The sequence below is a fragment of the Panthera uncia genome, chromosome E1, assembly GCF_023721935.1.
Source record: "Panthera uncia isolate 11264 chromosome E1, Puncia_PCG_1.0, whole genome shotgun sequence".
Lineage (NCBI taxonomy): Eukaryota > Metazoa > Chordata > Mammalia > Carnivora > Felidae > Panthera > Panthera uncia.
This window is the reverse complement of record NC_064814.1, coordinates 17418809-17438534: the sequence shown is the minus strand read 5'-3', so window position 1 is coordinate 17438534 and position 19726 is coordinate 17418809. Positions and strand designations below refer to the sequence as shown.

Below are 19726 nucleotides of genomic sequence, written 5' to 3'. Positions count from 1 at the left end.
TGTTTGTTTTTGCGGGGGGGGGGCAGGGATCCAAAAATTTAACTTCCTATGTATGTTTGAAACACTGGTAAAAATACTTGTTTAAATTTATTTTATGGACTTTATAAAAAGAATGAAACATTTAAAATAGACTTGAACTGAATCAGAGCTGATACTTAGTGTACAGTGAATTTATAAGTGTTAGGAAATGTTTGATATCCAAGAGTAAAAAGAAGGGTGTCAAAGTGTATATGCCTTTTTAACATTTCTTAGCACCCTTCTCTGGTTTTGGTGGATTAATGAGATAAAATGAGTTTTATTTAGGTGACTGGAGTGTTTAAGGTGGCAATTAAAGGAGAATTATTAGTGAATAAGAATGATATATAAAACTAAAAAAAGGTAAAAGTTCTAGAAGGGTAAGACATTGATTGTAAGACAGCTGTGTTAACTGCTTAATTATAGCTTAGTTTTACACTAGCCTGGGCATTTAGAAGATCAGACCAAGGTTAAGACATTAGAAATGATTTTCGTATTGGATTGGCAGTAACAAGGTGACAAAAAATCTTTTTGGGGGTCTTTCTTTTGGGACATAGCTGAAGATAACTTTTTTGACAAAATTTTTTGTTGTTTTTACAGAATTATTTTTCATATAATGTAAAAAATATTGCTAGTCATTCATTGTCATGGGATTTTAGTCCAGATACCTCTGCTAAACAGAAATTCACATGGAATCTAGCTAAAGAAATTAATAAAAAAAGAGTAAATTTTTCTTGGAGTGTTAGATACATTAAGAGACAGTCCCTTTTACTGTAGTATGATACCACAGTCCAGATATATAGGTATTGATCTGTTAAGAAGAAAAAGGGAGAAAATTGCACCAGAAGCTCTGAGTCAGGGGAATTTAAAGGCACTTGAGAATTTCTTGTATTTCTGAGTTGACAAGGTGGCTGACCCAAAAGGAAATAGAGGACGCTGGGATGGGAAGAGGTCTTATAGTATATAAAAATGAACTGTTTTATTACCCAACCCAGCAGGCAAACTGAAGACTTACAGGCCACATGGATGACCTTATCTTTGGTTCAGTTTAGCCAGCATTTATCAAACCTTTAATGTGCCAGGCACTGTTCAAATCCATGGTGGATGTAAAGGTGAAAAGGGGATGGATCCTGTCCTCTGAGAAACCAGGGCAAAGGCCTGCTGGCCTGTGCTGGCAGAGGGAGCAGGACACACTGGAAAGACTGAACAAGAGAAGAGGAATTGCCTTGCAGAAGTCTACTATACAGTTGATTTGGTAGCGTCCGTTTATTTTGCAAGGGGAAAAAATGTCTCTTTTTGGCTGGATAAATCTGGTGGGACACAGATTTTTCTTTGTGCTGCCTGTGGATGTTTCATTGCATTTATTTCCTTGACCTTTTTGATGTGTAATAATACTTAATTTATCAAACATTTATTGAGCACACTGTACAGCGTTCTGCCAGTTAGGAGCAGAGAAGAGAATTCAAAGACTAATGTATGGTCTCCTCCTTTTTATCAATTCATGACTTCTTTGAATAGATGGCATGCATATATATATACATATATATATACGTATATATGTATATATATATACGTATATATATACGTATATACGTATATATATGTACGTATATATACATATACATATATACGTATATATACGTATATATATATATATATATATATATATATAGCTGTAAAAGAATTCAGTTTTAAGTGCTGTAATCAAAGTAAAAGCAGCGTGCTGTGGGTGACACTGTTCCTTCCTGTAACTGGCCAGGTCAGTGTTATGTCTGTTCTATTGATGAGGCATGAGAGAATAAATGAGTTGCTCCTAAATGAGTTAGTAGAACTGACTCAGACCCTTATCTTACAGTTTATACTTGGCTTCTTATTAATATTTACTTTATGTGTATGGAGGTCATTTGAAATGGTTAGATAAAAAATAACAGTGATAATAACTCACATTTATTGAACACTTATATGCCAGTTACCTAAGAGTTTTACATAATTACCTGATTTGATCCTTCAAAAATATGAGGTGTAGGTACTACGTGAGAAAATCAAGACTCAGGGATAAATTGCTTAAGAACAACAGCTATTAAGTGACAAGCCAAGACTCAAGACAAGTGTCTGAAATCTTTGGAGAAAAAGTAATTGCATGTTGGCAGTGTATATACACCAGTGACTTAAAGTTTTTGAAATCCAAATTTATCAAAACTGTTGTTAAGACATTTGTACCAATTATATATACAGTTAGAGATTTTAAATGTTTGTTTCATCTTTAAAATGTTATTATTTAAATTATAGGCCTGGTTGCCATTGGATTATGGAAATTTACCATCACTCTATAGATGTTAGAAGCTCTGATATCAGCTTATTTTTTAATTGCTTTTTTTGTTGATTTCAAATAGATCAGAGGTTGGATCTGTGCAAACTTGGGCCAAATGACAACGATACAGTTAGAGGACAGATAGTAGGTAAGTGTGGAAATTTAAAGTTATGTGAAATTTTGGCATCATTCAGACTGACCTAAACTCTGTGTATCTTTTAAATCCAAGTACACTAACTATAGCTTCATTGTATTGGCTTAAATTAAATGAGTCCCATAAAATATTTCAAACAGTGGATCCAGGTTCCTGGCTACCTTAACTTAAAAAATTATTTAAAAAAAACCCTTCAAATTATGAATAATATAAAAAAAAATAGAGGCTCCTGATGTAAAGAACTATTGATCCCTTAGGCATTCATTTAAAGTATGCGAATGTATGGTAGCACACTAAGATAAACTTTTACAGATGATCTGAAAGTTTTCTAAAAATAATCCTTAAACTGGTTTTTGATAAGAATATTCTATTGAACTTTGTTTAATGCTTTACAGTTTTATAATAATTGTGCTAACTGGAAAAGAAAATGAAGGATAGTATAGCACTGATTGAAAAAGGGGAGAAGCTATTACTTTACTCATAAGGTCTGTCTTGAATTGATTCAGAGGAAGGGCTTAAAGGTAAAATTTTCTGAGACCTAAGAATTGATGGATTGAGCTTTGATCAAGATACATAGTGTGGTAGGGGTGCCTGAGTAGCTCAGTGAGTTAAGCGTCCAACTTTAGCTCAGGTCAGATCTCACGACTCTTGGGTTTGAGCCCCGCGTCAGGCTCTCAGAGCTTGGAGCTTGCTTAGGATTCTGTCTCCCTCCCTCCCCCCCCCCCTGTTTTCTTTTCTTTTCAAAAAAAAAAATTAAAAAAAAAAAAAGATACATCATGTGGTAGGACACTGATATGGACTCCTTTGAGGCTTCTTAAAAACAATAAAATGCAAGTGGGATCCCACCACTTCACTACAGAGCAGAATTTAGGATAAGTTGATTGCATTATGAACCTGTCAGAGGTTTCAGTTACTGAAGTTACTTTTGAAGGGCTTCATTTTCCCAGGAAATGAATTGGGTTCATAATGAATTGCCAGAGTAGCGACCTAACAAAGCCCTGTTGTAGTTACCACAGGGAAGTATCTACACTGCAGCCTTATTGAGAATTCCTGTCATTCTTAGATTGAGAAGGGAGTAAAAAAAAAACCTCAAAAATAAATGCTGGCATATAAAACTTTAAGAACAATCACATTTAATTTGATTTTGCATGTCATATAATAATTTGCCAACTAATGTCCAGTAGTAACAAAATAGTTTTACTAGGTGTAAATTGGCATTTATAAAAACAACCAGCTTTCCTTTATCAGCAATTAGAAATATATCTATGGAGTATAGTGTATAAAAAAGTAATGTTTTACTTTAAAATGTGTGCATGTGTAGTCCAATTTGAAGCTTTTGTATGAATTTAGTTTTCATAGTAGAGATGAGTTGGACTCACACATTATGCTTCATGATCCTGCCATTTAAAAACAGAATGAGTTCCAGTTCTTGCTGAATTGGACCTTTGCAAATAATTATAGGGGTACCTGGGTGGCTCGTCTGTTAAGTATCCAACTCTTGATTTTGGCTCAGGTCATGATCTCATGGTTTGTGAGTTTAAGCCCTGTGTTGAGCTCTGTGCTGACAGTACAGTCTGCTTGGGATTCTCTCTCTCCCTCTCTCTCAGCCCCTCCCCTGCTCATGCTCTCTCTCTCCCCCTCTCAAAATAAACATTAAAAAAATAATTATACATATTCGTAACACTTTTTGAGAAATGAAGAAAAGTATGCTAGAATACTAATTTTAAAAAATATATATCCCTTTCTAGTAATTTTATATACTTTTATATGTGTATATTTTTTATGGTTTTGGTTCAGTGAATGTAAAATTTTTGTTTTCCTTCACTTACTGTAACCATTATTAGTGTTCAAGGGGTGAATTATATCAATATATCAAAACTTGATTATTGGACGGTTAAGTCATTTTTTTGCTATTATAACATTGAAAGTTGTAAGCATTTTTGGACACTTAGCTTTATCCTTTTCTTGGAGTGTTACCTTAGGAAAAGATATCCCAGAGGTGCCTGGGTGGCTCACTCTGTTGAGCGTCTGACTTTGGCTCAGGTCATGATCTCACAGCCAGTGAGTTCAGGTCCTGCATCGGGCTCTGTGCTGACAGCTGAGAGCCTGGAGCCTGCTTTGGAGTCTGCGTTTCCCTCTCTGCCCCTCTCCTGTTCATTATCTGTGCTTCAAAAAATAAAATGTTAAAAAAAAATCTACCAAATTGAGATGACTGATTCAAGTTTATAAATCTTTTCCCTGTTACGTTTAAAACTGTTACTCCGTTCTTCCCATGTCTTGTGAAGTTTTTCTTTTTTTGTTATAATATAAAAATAGAGAAGATAAGGAACACCCATAATATGCCATCATTGTTATTAGCTTGATGTATATACCTTTTCTGTTTTTTTAAATGAGATTATACTGTGCAGAACTTTAAATAACCTGTTTTAATCTGTCCTAAACATCTTTCGTTGTTGCTGTTGTTGTTCATAGATTTATTTCTAAAGCATTTTTGAAAGAGTGGGCTTTTTTTAATGTTTTTAAAATTTATATATTTTTTTATTTTGAGAGAGAGTGCAAGCTGGAGGGTGGGGGGCAGAGAGAAGAGAGAGAGAATCCCAAGCAGGCTCTGCACTGTCAGCTTAGAGCCTGATGCGGGGCTTGATTCCGTAAACAATGAGATCATGACCTGAGCAAAAATCAAGAGCCAGACACTTAACTGACTGAGCCACCTAGGTCCCCCATTTCTATAGCATTTTCAATGTTGTATAGTAGTCCATGGTGGGCAAATAATTAATGTAGCCAGTCGATTATTGCTGTTTATTTAGATTGTTTCTGATGTTTTAGTGCTAATGAACAGCGCTCTTATAAACATAGTACTTCTATGACTCCTTATATTGCTAGAATTAGACCATTTAAAAACACAAACCCACCTAGAAATTGCTTAGGTGTCTTGTAATATAGCATTCTGGAGCTGAAGCTCATGAAATCCTTAATTTTGAGCCTTAATATTATTCTAAACAATGCTAATGAGAAAGTACATCGTTTTTACAGTGATTATATATTGGTAAGCATTTCACTTAGCTTTTCTGTATAAAAACTGGTTAATGTTTTCTAGTACAACTTTCATATAACATTTTGCTTATATTCACCGAAGAGAGGTGTATTACCATGTTGTCACCTATAAATGATACTCATATAAAGGAGTGATGTGTTGAACTTTCTGATTTTTCAAAAGTTTTACAGAACTGGATGATTTTAGAATTTTGAGATCCTTCCTAGAATGAAGGGTCTTAAAATATCATACTTTATGTAGTAACTATTTAGGAAGTTAGGTTATAGTTGGGGTACCGGGTGGCTCAGTCAGTTAAGCATCTGACTTCGGCTCAGATCATGATCTCACAGTTCATGAGTTTGAGCCCCACGTTGGGCTCTGCGCTGATGGTGCAAAGCCTGCTTGGGATTCCCTCCCCTCGCCCTTCCCCCCGCCCCTCTTTCTCGCTCTCTCTCTGCCCCTCCCACCCCCTTGTATGAGTTCTCTTTCTTTTTCTCTCTCTCAAAAGAAATAGACGTTAAAAAAAAAAAAAAAAGTTTGGTTATAGTCAAATTTGCCTGTTCCTTTCTATCTTTGAGGAGAATTACCAAAAATAGAATTAAAGAATATTAAAGCAGCAAGGAAGGACTTCAGGCTTATCAGTTAGCCTAGCTTCCTCATTATTTAGATTGGGATTATGTAAACTTTTAGGATTTTAAGTGTTTTGTTCAAGGTCACAGTGCTAAACTAGGTATTAGAGCCTGGTCTAGAGTTTACGTCTCTTGCTTCCAAATTTATAGTGGTAGTTTTACACCACACTAGATACTGATGTAGGGTTTTGACTTATGGAATCTAAGTGTTGCCCTGTTGCCAGAATCTGGTGTGTTTTGTTAAGTATTTTAAAGATGGGTCAAGAATTAAACCCAAATTGATATGAACTTTTCCAGTTCTTCTGTATGTGAATATACCTTTAATGCCTCTCTTAAGTATAGTAGGAGGCTTGCATTGCCCCATTACAATGGGCAGAAAGGATTTAGACTCCCCTCCATGAACATGATAAAGCACAGAAAATCATAAAATTCTAATATCACTCCTAAAGGGAAACATCTCATGGAAAAAGAAAATATAGAATTTATTAGAAGCTAAAGAATCCATTCTAAAGTATTAAGCCAGATGTCTTTAAATATACATATTTTAAATTGTAGAAAATCTTTCTAGTAATTATTCTTAGTAATTTTTTTGTTGTGTTATAGTAAGCCTTCAGTCCAGAGACCGGATAGGCACAGGAGGACAAGTTGTGGACTGCAGTCGTTTATTTGATAATGATTTACCAGATGGGTAAGCTGAAATCATTAGAGAAATGTGTTGATAATGTCCTTCAAATAATGACAAATAAGTTGACATTTATTGTATACTTTAGAAATTTGCTGATCAGTTCCAGAATCTAGATTTTCCTTGTACTTGGAAAATTAGCAAGGAACCTTGTCAAGTCAAATTTATAAAATAAACCATGAATCAAATGTGTTACATTTATTTTTTAAGAGTTTTGACTAGGAGACCATCAAATTTCTTGACAGATATCTCTGTCTTGTAAATACTATGTATTTAAAAGAACAACTTTTTTGCATGATTAAATTATTCAAAACAGGGCATATAAATGCTGAATCTGAGACATAACTCCATTTAGAGGGATGGAATAGAGATTTGTGGAGTAAAAATGACAAGAACATAGGAACATTTGTTGAGTATGTGTGTGTCAGATACCGTTGTAAGCATTTTATGTCATACGTTAGATTGTTTAACTCATATGCATGTGATTCTGGAATTAGACCATCCGGATTCCAGTCCTTCCTCTTCTGTTTACAAGCTTTATGGATTTAATCAGTTCATTTAACTTCTGTGAGCATTGGTTTATATTTACTTCTAGAAGAGGATGGTGATAATAGTGTATATGCCATAAATTGTGAGGATTAAATGAGATCATTCGTGTAAAGCACTTAGCACAATGTTTGCATATAGTAAGTGCTTAATATATAGTAATATATTTTATATTATAAATATATATAATATTAAGATAATATATATAAATGATCAGCTACTGTTATTACTCCTGCCACTACTGTTGTTACCCTCATTCATTCCACAGATTAAAAACACGGGGTCAGAGAAGTAAACTTGCCTTAAAGGCCACATAATGGATGGTAGACTGGAACACAGACTTAATTAAGCCTTGATTCCACATCTCATGCTTTTGATCACTGCTTTCTCTGTCTGATACTAGTGCTGACACTTTCTGACTTCATTTTTAACTTGAATGAGGTGTAGTTTACGTACAATGAATTATTTCAAGTATATAATTGGTTGAGTTTTGACTTCAATTATTTTTGATATGGAATTTTACATCCAAGTCAGGGTATTTGCTCACTTTGTTTAAATTCTTCAAAATTGCCATAATTTAATTCTATTTATACCTCACTTTAGCTCCTTGATCTATATGTTAACTTTTGTGGATGGGATGTAGATTTTGGTAATTTTGAAGGGGAAGTTTGGGACGAAATAACTAAACAGTGTTAAGAGATTACAACAATGCAAGGCTTATTTTTCTAAGCTTTTGGTTCTTTATCGTACTTTTTTTCCCATTTGTTTTTATGATGTATCCTTTAAAAACTTGGTGTACATTTTATAATACAGTCGTACATATGTATAATTTACAAATTAATTGATAAGTAATACTCCAGTACTGTATTCTGATTGTAATCACAGGAAAAGACCTCTTAGCATTTCTTTATTTCCTGGTTTTTATGGCCTCTAAACCTCTGCTTGGGTTTTGGTGGAAGTATTAATATTATTACATTTCTGTGGTCATTTGCCCTTTTCTTTTATTGTTGTTACATGCATTAAAAAGTTATTGAGGAGGAAGTACCAGTCTTTTTAAAAAATTAATTTGGATAGGCTAAATGTTTTAAAAAGTTTTATATGCTTTAATGTTAGATTTAATTTTAAAAGTTAGATGTGATTTTTATTTTTAGTATGGCATTTTTTTTTTTTTTTTTTTTGCCACTAAATTCTGAAGAAATAGTGTAATTTAGTTGAGCCTTAATGACATTATTGAAAAGTTCTGAGTTTGGCTGATGGAGAATGTTAGGCACACCTCAGTGTAAATATTGTAGAAGTTTCAGAATTCCAGAAGATACAGTGTACATTTTAAAAATAAGTTGAAAAACATTCCTGTATTCTGTGTAATGATTTTCAGTTTGTCATCCCTGATTTATAACAGCAGATGTCTTCCTGGCTCGGTTATTGCCTTAAAAACATTCTGTATCCACCTTCTTATTAATGCCTTATCTCTCAATTTTTATTTAAGCTGGGAAGAAAGGCGAACTGCCTCTGGAAGAATCCAGTATCTAAACCACATAACAAGAACTACACAGTGGGAACGCCCAACACGGTAAGAACATACAAATATCTTTCCCTGGTTGTGCTGTTTGCCTTCCTGAAGTTGTCACTTTCTGTTTATCTGTCAGTCTTACCAGATTTCCTTTCTTGGTTTATACTGCTCAAGATCAGTAGATCTTACAGCGAGTGCCATTATTATTTTTTTTTAATTTTTTAACGTTTATTTATTTTTGAGAGAGAGACAGAGTGTGAGCAGGGGAGGGGCAGAGAGAGAGGGAGACGCACGCTCTCTGGCTCTGAGCTGTCAGCACAGAGCCCGACGTGGGGCTCGAACCCAAGAACCGTGAGATCATGACCTGAGCTGAAGTCAGACGCTTCACCGACTGAGCCACCTGGGGACCCCTAGCAAGTGCCATTATTATTTTCAAAAAGTAATTTTCGATGAAGGTTGTTTAGCAAGTCATCCTGTTATTGCAGCTCTAGGGCCTGTGAAGGTAATTAGTAAGTATTGATTAAATAAGTTAACTGAATAAATTGAGAAGCCATCTCATTTCTGGGACTGTTAAAAATTTTTTTGAGTCTGTTATTGAATGGCTGTAAGAGAATATATATACCGGATCTTCATTTGTTCAGTCATGTAGGGGTATGATTATATCATTATATTACATCTAGTAAGGTCTGTGATCAAGATAAGAATGCAGATGCTCTGAGACCATAGGGAGGGCCCCTAACTTAGAGCAGGGAGCAAGGGGATGGTAGAAATTGCAAAGGAAAACTCTGAAGGAGGGGAATTTCTGAACTAAATCCTGAAGAATGTTCGAATTTAACCAGGTGAGGGGAAGGCGATAAAAAGTGTTCAGAATGGTGGTAACCGTGATCATTCAGTTCACCAAATAGTTCTATGCCAGGCACTGTGCTCATCATTTGCTCTGTTACCAGGGAACGAGGCCGAACAGCCTTCATGGAGCTTAATGTGTAGAGACATGAGGAAGTAAGAGAATTTTTGGAAATTCCAAGAAAGTACTTTAAAAGTAACTGATAATGAATAGGATAAGTGGCTGAATTTCCTTTTTTGCTTTTAAAGTCAGAACAGAGTTTATTTGCCACTTCTAGTGAGTGTTTGTTTAGCCCTCCACCCCCTTTTCCTAAGCAGGTCTGGCACCAGACATAGATCATCAAATGGTTCTCTAAGTTATACCCACTTTTATTTATTGGGGATTAATTGCCGAACTCATTAAATCACAGTTTTCCCTATTATATTTTGATTCTCAGGTAAAAGCTTAGCTCACGTTGGCATTTTAAAAGATGCTTGAGAGTTGTATTTCTAGTATTAAACTGCCAAGGATTTTACTGAAGTCCAAGAACGTTTTACCGTATCTGAGTGTAAATGAATGTGTACCTGTGTCAGTGCTTTAGTGAAGTCCATTTCCTTCTAACTCCTTTAACTGATGAAATTCACTTTAATTTCCACCAGTATAAAGTTGATTGTGGTTGTAAGTGTTAGTTTAAAAATTAACTCTTGGGGCACCTGGCTGGCTTAGTTGGTTAAGTGTCTGCCTTTGGCTCAGGTCATGATCTCACGGTTTGTGGGTTCGAGCCCTGCATCAGGGTCTGTGCTGACAGCTCAGAGCCTGGAGCCTGTTTCAGGTTCTGTGTCTCCCTCCCTCTCTGCCCCTCCCCTGCTCGTGCTCTCTATCAAAAATAAATAAACATTTAAAAAAAAAATTAACTCTTGATTATCCTCTTACATTTTGGATTACCTACCAGTATACTGGAAGTTCTTTGAAGAGTCACATCATCATCTTTATTCATTGTGTGTGTGTGTGTGTGTATGCCAAGCACTGTTCCAGGTACAGAGGATATATATAGTGGGAAATGAACCAGGCAGACTTTCTTCTCTCAGTAAATATTCTAGTAAGGGAAAACAAGGGTACAGATTAAAAAAAAAAGTGTCAAGGGGCGCCTGGGTGGCGCAGTCGGTTAAGCGTCCGACTTCAGCCAGGTCACGATCTCGCGGTCCGTGAGTTCGAGCCCCGCGTCAGGCTCTGGGCTGATGGCTCGGAGCCTGGAGCCTGTTTCCGATTCTGTGTCTCCCTCTCTCTCTGCCCCTCCCCCGTTCATGCTCTGTCTCTCTCTGTCCCAAAAATAAATAAAAAACGTTGAAAAAAAAATTAAAAAAAAAAAAAGTGTCAAATAATTGCTATGCTGAGAAACTAGGGTGATGTACTTACCAAATGCCTGGGTGACTACTTTAGGATTGAAGGTCAGGAAAGACCTCTCAGACATTTAAGCTTAAGCTATGATTTGAATGACAAGGAGGAGCCTGTCTGGCCTAGGGAGAATAAGAGAAAAAAGCTTTTGAGGTGGGCGGAAGAGCTCCTTTCCAGCACTAAAGGTAAACTGATCTTGGCAAGTTCAGGGAACAGGAAGAATGTCCAGAAGTGGAGTGAGAGAAAGGTGGGAAGTCAGATCTGAGAGGCAGGCCGAGGCTAAGTCAGGTAATGCTTTGTAAACTAGTACTCACATCTGTAAATATATGTGGATTTTGTATACAATGTAATTAAAATCAGTATAAAATGATTTCAATAAATAACTGACCTTCTGCTTTATCATATGAGTTTGTACTTAGAGGTGTCAGGTTTACTTTGATTCAGAGTTCTTGAAATCATTCTATTTGCATTGATCACTCCATTTCCTTGTGATTGTCCCTGCAGTACATATGTCGTCTAGAGAACTCTACTTTCGATATCGTGCTTGGGTAACTTTTTTTTCCCTGTTACTTTTCAATAGACCAGCATCTGAATATTCTAGTCCCGGCAGACCTCTTAGCTGCTTTGTTGATGAGAACACTCCAATTAGTGGAACAAATGGTGCAACGTGTGGACAGTCTTCGGATCCCAGACTGGCCGAGAGGAGAGTCCGGTCACAACGACATAGAAATTACATGAGCAGGACACATTTACATACTCCTCCAGACCTACCAGAAGGCTATGGTATGACTAGCAGAGGAAAAAATAAAGTGTGATTTACTGATTTCAGCTTGCTAAGAAAGCCAGAAAATCAGCCGTAAAGAAGTTATTAATCTGGGTTTAGGGATTCGGCGTGAAAATAAGTGTGTAAAACCTTCCGATCTGAAAAGTCTTTGAAGTGGTAGCGGACGGCCCGCCCAGCGGTTTGACTTGGGCTGGTCATTTAACCTCAACCCTTTGGCACTTACTTTATAAAGAAATGAGGTGAGTGACACCTCTCCTGGTCACAAAGCTGTTGCTAAGAGTACACGGAACAACGTGAGATTACTTTGCCAATAGGCACAATGTAAAGGTACGATGGTAGAGTTATCGATGATGATAATCTGAAGGCAGACCCACAGTGTAATTTTCTAGACCTGCATATTTAGAAGTGACTTCGAAAGCATATTTCTGACGGTATCTGTATATTTGTGTGGTCTATAATTTTGGATCATCTGAATGATTTGGGTTCGTGTTGGAAATGACTTAGTCACTTCTATGTTTGTATAAAATTATTATAGTCTTATATAATTTCCTAAATTGTAGAATTCCACATGGAAGATGACTTAAATCTTCTAGTTGAATACAGAACTTTCTAAAGTAGTCACAACTTGTGAATGCTCTTGTAGATACTATGAACTTGTCTTTTCCTTTCTTGCTCAAAGTTAACCAAAGGAATTACATCCTCGCCCTCTCAGCTGCCTGCAGATAAACCACTCTGGGCTGATGGTGACACCTAATGACCAACATTGGGAATCGCCTGATCTAACTTGTATTTTCTTTTTCCTCTACAGTATGTTGTAAACTGTTCTGCAAATGCAGAATTCCAGCTTTATTTTTTAAATATATTTGAACTCTTTAATTTAAAAAAACCAATTTGTCCATTAATTGTGCTGTGCTACACAGTTTAATGACCCAGGTAGCACAGTGATGAGAGCATGGACTTGGGAGACAGACCTGGGTTTATATCCTGGCTTTGCCACATGTTAGCTGTGTGACACTGGGCACATTAATTTCTCTGAGCCTCAACTTCTCTTCCACAGAATGGGGAAATTGATAGTCCCAACCGTGTAGGTTCGTTGCAAGAGAGGAGGGGTGATTGCATGTGAAGTGTCTGACACAAGGTCCAGCACAGGAAGCACTTAGTAAACTCTGGCTGTTATTATTAATGTTCAGACCCTAGAATAAAGTATCTTCTGTCATTTCTCTGTAATTGAGATTATAAGGCAAGCTGTTTGGAGTGGGGTGGTTATATTTTTATTTTACTTGTGTGATTTGAATTAAAAACAAATTTTGTACACCTGAAACCTAGGAGTAAAGTGGGCGCCAGGGCTGAAGTTTTTGCAGCTGTCATCTATCACCGATTTTAGACATTTTTATGTTTATAATTTTAAGAAGCATAAACTTTAAATTGATTGACTTTATTGTAGGCTTATGAACAAAGGCATACTGATAAATATTAGTAGTTTCACCATTTCATATGTTAGAATTTTTCATTAGATTTTGTTTAAAGACAAGTGGTTCTGTTGCTTAAAAACACAAATAGACTAAAAACCACTGTTGAAGAAACTCTTCAGCAGATACCTCCTCTTTTCCCTGACTTCCTTGTCCTCTTCCCAAGAGCTCGGAGTTCATTTTGCCTTTGACCTTTTTCTCCCCAGAATGCATGCCTGTTCTTTTAGTCCTTCTTTTTCCAGCTTGCTTATTTTTGTATCTTTGTCTATTTTTGACTATAGAGTGTCTCTTCTAGTGGAGTATTCCATCTTTTTGCCTTTGAGTCTAAATATAGTCTTGAGAATATACCTCTCTGAAGAAAAGAAAATACATAAGTTTTGGTATAAAATTAGGAATAATAAACAACTATTACCAGCCTGCAAACCCTTTGAAAGCTTTTGCAAGTCCTGTCAGCATCTCCCACAGTTGGTTAGCCTCTTCCTCTGAGCTTTCTTTTGTTCCGCTCAGGCTCCACTTTAAGAAAAATAAAAGATCATTTCTTCATGTTTGTTTGGTTTAAATATTGGTACTGTGACAATCTTGTTTTCTGTTTTCCATAGCAACATGTTTAGTATTTGAGCCACGTTGTAAATTTGTTGGATTTTAGATAGCTGGCCTCTGGCTCTCATCACCATTTATAAGGTTGTTTTCCAGGAGAAGATGTATTGAGTTGAGAAAAAAAATGATTTATAAAGCACTTTTTTTTTTTTTTGGTAATATAGTAAATTGGTAATTTGGAGAATTTATTAATATCATTCTAGTATCTATAGCTGTCTTTGATTTGGACTTTCTGAATATGTTTTTATTAGTGTTTCTTAATTTTACAGAGCAGAGGACAACACAGCAAGGTCAGGTGTATTTCTTACACACTCAGACCGGTGTGAGCACGTGGCATGATCCAAGAGTGCCTAGGTAAGAATATATCCAAACACGCTTCACACCACTGGATCCCTGTTTTACCTGGGATTTCTTTGATTATTTAATTTTCAATTTAAAATGGTTTATGTAAAAGGCTGTTTGTGACAGTCGTTTCAGGTAACATTTAGTGGAAAGCCTTTCCTGTTTCTCTGGAGTCCCACCCCAGTGCCCTGCCCCTAACCAGCCCCCAGTCCTTCTACCCTCTCACCCTGAAAAAAATCAGGGTGAAAACATGGGTCTATGTGAGTTTGAAAATTGACCTGGAGAATAACATAAACCTTAAAATTATACACCTCCCTCCTTTTTTTTTTAAAGGGTAGCAAATTGATATTTTTATTTCTGGTTACGCTTTTTAAATTTATTTTTATTTTTTAAAAATGTTTGTTTATGTTTGAGAGAGACACAGCACGAGTCGGGGAGGGGCAGAGAGGGAAAGAGAGAGACACAGAATCCAAAGCAGGCAGGCTCTGAGCTGTCAGCACAGAGCCTTATGTGGGGCTCAAACTCATGAACTGAGAGATCACGACCTGAGCCGAAGTCAGACGCTTAACCTGCTGAGCCACCCAGGTGACCCTGGTTAGGCTTTTTAAAAAAAGGTTTATTTAATTTAACCTAATATGAGAATATTCAGTGTTCTCTTATGTATTCCTTAATCAACTTTTGTTTTAATGTATAAAGGAAATAACCTAAATTATATTAAAAAAAATTTTTTTAATGTTTATTTTTGAGAGAGAGGCAGAGTGCGAATTGGGGAGGGGCAGAGAGAGAGAGGAACAGAATCCAAAGCAATCTTCAGGCTCTGAACTGTCAGCACAGAGCCTGGTGCAGGACTGGGACTCATGAACCATGAGATCATGACCTGAGCCAAAATTGGATGCTTAACTGACTGAATCACCCAGGCGCCCCTTATTTATTTACTTAAAACTTTTGTCCTTTTTTTTTTCTTTTTTTTTTTTTTTTTTGGTATCAATTGGTACTATCGTGATTTTTCTTTTTTAATCTGTTAATATGACCGATTACATGGATAAGTTTTCAAATATTGAACCGTTCTTGCACCCTTGAAATAAACCTCACTTGGTCATGGTGTCTCATGAATTAAATTTCTTTTAAATACCAGAACTTGGACATTTAAACTGTAGGCATTGTTGAATGCATTTACTAACCAAAATGTGAGCTATCTTTTAACTAAGAAGATGGAATGACACACAAGTCAATTTAGTAATTTGACATAACTTTTGATACATCTTAGTATCAAATAATAAGTTTTCAAACACTGTTTAGCTCTCAGAGGAGCTATTATTTTCTAATGAACAGATGCAAAGTGTCAGGTAATTCAGCTGAAACTGCAAAAAAGTTGAGTTCTAAATTCTAAATCAGCTTGATAAGCCGCGCATACACTTTTGTGAGATGAAGATATTTTATATTTTAAGTGCAGCATTCCCCTCCTCCCAAAAAAAGACCTATGGAGGGGTCAAGAGATCTTTTTCTGCCTAAAGCTTGTACTCAGAGCTCTACTTGTCAAGCAGTCATGCATTTGAATCAAAAACAGATGTGACAAGCTGATGTTGGATTGCTTTGATACTCTGTATTTACAGTTGACCCTTGAACAATGCAGGGGTTAGGGGCACCGACCACCCGCACAGTTGAAAATCTGTGTGTGACTTCTGACTCTCCCAAAACTTTGCCAATAGCCCACTGTTGACTGTAAGCCTTAACGATAGATTAACACATATTTTGTGTGCTATTTAAAGTAAGCTACAGAAAAAATGTTAAGGAAATCATAGGGAAGGGAAAACACACTTTATAGTAAGTACTGTACTGTAAAAAATCTGCATATGAGTGGAGCTGCACACTATAAACCTGTATTATTCAGCGGTTAACTGGTATTTATAAATGAAGCTATTATAATGTAAATGTTTTACGTTGTGATACAGCTTAATTAGAATCTTTCAAGGTGGCAACCAAGGAATGTGTTTTATCATTAATTATTCTATCAAGGTTGTCATTTCTGTGTCTTGATGATAAAAACTGTTTAAAAAAATAGTGGGGGAGAAATTTTTGTTTTGTTAATAAGCTCACTGAAAAGAAATCCAAGGGCCTAACTTTGAGAAACAAGAGTTTTGTTATGTAACTTATGAAAAGAAGTGTTTTGGAGTCTGTGTATACAATTGTAGGTCAATAATGAGCTTTTCTATAAAGTTATTTAAAATCATTGGCAGGAAATGTATAGAAGAAAAATGATTGTGTTTTTTTTTTTAACTAAATTATTTATAGTGAGAAAGTTGATCTTTTGAGTTATCTGTTGAAAGAAAAGTGTGGAAGCTGGCATCAGAAGTTGAGAGAGATTTTGTTACCAGTGTTGGTAATGTTTCTTATTCCTAAGGAAACGTCAGTTTTTCATTAACGAGTAAAGGGTTTCTGTAAAGGTTTGAGAATATTTTGAGTATCGAATAATGACTTTATAAAATAGTGCTCTGGGTTATTTTTCTTTAGTTTCTGTGTTCTAAGTTGTTAACCCTAAATATGTGTATCATATCTTTTGGAGGATCCTTTAGGTAAATATGCCTTTTGTGTGGAGAATCTTGTATCAAAGCAGATTATTATTATTTAGGTCGATTATTTAGGTTATATTAAAAAACCTGTTCAAAGACGTTTATAAAGTAGTATAACTCAGACACTTTTATTTAAAGGTACCCAATAAACTTAGATTTATCTGAGAAGTCCCATTTCATCATCTTTGGCGTTTCCCTTTAACACAATGATGAATGCCTTGTTGTTCATTACTCTGCACACGATGTAGTCTTGCAGTCCAGATCGGTATTTTTATGGCTGCATAACATTCCATTTTTCTTTAATCATCTCCCGATTGGACATAAAGATTGCTTCCAGTTAGCTTCCTTCTCTTTTAATCCATTCTTTACAGCTCTTCCACGTATGACTATGAATTTATAAAATTCTGAATAAAATGATTATATAATTTTCACTTTATGTCATTTGGTTTTGTAAACCAAATTCTGCAGTATATCAAAAGAATTATTCATTCTTTGATTTTAGTAATCACTTTTCATTTCTAAAAATTCTGTGAAAAAAAATCCATGTGTTTAATTGTTCCTTTTTTAAGTTTATTTTTTTTGAGAGAGAGAGAGTGTGTGGGAGAGGGGCAGAGAGAGAGAGAGAAAGGGAGAGAGAGAATCCTAAGCAGGCCCTGTGCTGTTAGCATGGAGCCCGACACGGGGCTCAATCTCAGGAATGTGAGATTATGACCTGAATGGGAATCTAGTCGGATGCTTAACTGACAGCCGCCCAGTCGCCCCACCCAATTTTATAAAATTATTACTAAACGTTGCATAGCCTAGCCATTCTGTTTGATGTAATTTTGTGGTTTATTGTTTCCACTCACTCTTAATCATCATGTCTTCGTTCAGGAGTATGTGGTGCTCTTGGTGAGTTTGTTTGATCTTAAGTGGTTGGAGGTCTGTGGACCTAAAGTGGGAAATGAAGTTTTTGTGGACTCATTTCATCTCCCTTTTGAGTTCTCAGTGTAGTAGGGAAGTTCCAGATTTCCTTTTCCAAACTTGCTGCTGGCCTGGGGCTGAATTTCCCAGTTAACTACTCTCTGACAGCCCCGCCCCCAGCTGATGGCACCAGCTCAAGTCCCTTTTTTTTTTTTTAATTTGAGGAGGATCCTTGAAACTTTTCCTCCTCTTTGGAGACTGGCGTTTTTTTCTAAGCTTCAGTTTGTAGCAGAAGAGTCTCTTGGAGCACCTGTAAGCACAAGTCAGATCACTGTTGCGACAAATCTATGGGTGCTTATGTGTGTCTGCCATTATGTTTCACCTTGACCAAGAAGAGGTTATTTCAGGAAAAATCTTTTTCTAGTTTAACTTTTAAAACACGATTTTGATGAGATTTATCAGTATAATTATCTGTTACAGTTTAAGTTTACATTAGACACGTTTTTATCTTATTCTTTAAGGTCCTGTGAATCTTTGTTTACATACAGTAGTACTTTAAGAATGTGTGGTACAGTAACAATGGTCTTTGATCCATTAAAAGCCTTTCTGCTTTTTTTTTTACTGTATCAGTAAGCATTAGAGCATTCTTCCCTGGGTGTCTTAAACAGGTTCTTCATTCACTAGCTTTATAGCTTTCAAAATTCCCAGTGGAGCAGTTTTCCCTTCAAATATACACTGTGATTATTTTCAGGATCTGTAAATTAAATAACATTTCCAGTTTTGCTTTGTTAGAAATTAATATGGAATAAACATTTATTTATACAAATTTGATGGTGCAATAAAGAAAAATAATTGAAGGGAGAGTTTAGAGAACATTTCATTCCTTATGTCACTGACATTTGTAAAACAATATTTTGTCAGACAAGTATTGAAGTACAGTTTATGTTGGCAAATGTTGTGATTGCTTTTATATTAATTTGAAATCTGTATTACATTAAGGCCCAGGAATGAACTTACTAAAAATGGAGGCTATGTGATAAGTTCCTGAGCCATTTATGAATTGGGTTTTGAATATGCAAGTTTGTTAAACCATTGGGAATTAAAGATTCTAGCTGGACATCTCAGGTTTCTGGAACAATACGTTTGCTCAGACTTCATGGAATTGTTCTGTGTCATTTACACTTGCTTGGCTCAGCAGGCCCAGCAATGAGGTATTTTTTATTTTATATTTGTTTTTGCAGGGATCTTAGCAACATCAATTGTGAAGAGCTTGGTCCATTGCCTCCTGGATGGGAGATCCGTAATACTGCAACAGGCAGAGTTTATTTCGTTGACCATAACAACAGAACAACACAATTTACAGATCCTCGGCTCTCTGCTAACTTGCATTTAGTTTTAAAGTAAGTTTTTGAAACAATACATGTTAAAATGCAAGCCTGAACAAGAGAAGACTGAAAATGCTTTTTGTAATGTGATGGAATATTGCTCTCTCCAGTTGTAAGTTACTTTTGTTGGACAAAATTTTGAGACTGTGACAAGTTCTACTCTGATACAGAAACATTTTAAGCCCACTGTACCTAAGTAGCCCACTGCACTTAAGTAGGAACCTGTTCTGAAGCATTAAGGAAAGGGTGTGTATCAAAGGTGCTTACAGCACACTTGAAGAGACAGGATGCTTTCTAGGGGTGAGGTTTTTTATCTTTCCCCTGAGTACATCAGACGTAGCTCCAGGATGGCTGAATCCATCCCAGGGGTTTTTTATGTTTTTTTGTTAAAAATTTTTTAAAAGCTTATTTATTTATTTTAAGAGAAAGAGAGCATGCCACTAGCAGGGAAGGGGTAGAGAGAGGGAGAGAGAGAGAATCCCAAGCAGGCTCTGCACTGTCAGTGTGGAGCCTGACATGGGGCTTGAACCCACAAACCCTCAGATCACGACCTGAGCTGAAGTCAAGAGTCAGCTGC

The 19726-nt window shown here is 36.1% G+C and overlaps 1 protein-coding gene across 1 annotated transcript in view; it reads left to right on the top strand.

Annotated features, from left to right (window-relative positions):
* Window positions 1-19726, top strand: part of SMURF2 (SMAD specific E3 ubiquitin protein ligase 2) — a 55979-nt gene that overhangs the window by 16145 nt on the left and 20108 nt on the right. Inside the window, exons 4-9 of the mRNA XM_049637648.1 lie at window positions 2409-2474; window positions 6747-6831; window positions 8858-8941; window positions 11680-11882; window positions 14219-14303; window positions 19006-19164. Of these exons, the coding sequence (XP_049493605.1) occupies window positions 2409-2474; window positions 6747-6831; window positions 8858-8941; window positions 11680-11882; window positions 14219-14303; window positions 19006-19164 (682 nt within the window). The remainder of the gene's footprint in view (window positions 1-2408; window positions 2475-6746; window positions 6832-8857; window positions 8942-11679; window positions 11883-14218; window positions 14304-19005; window positions 19165-19726) is intronic.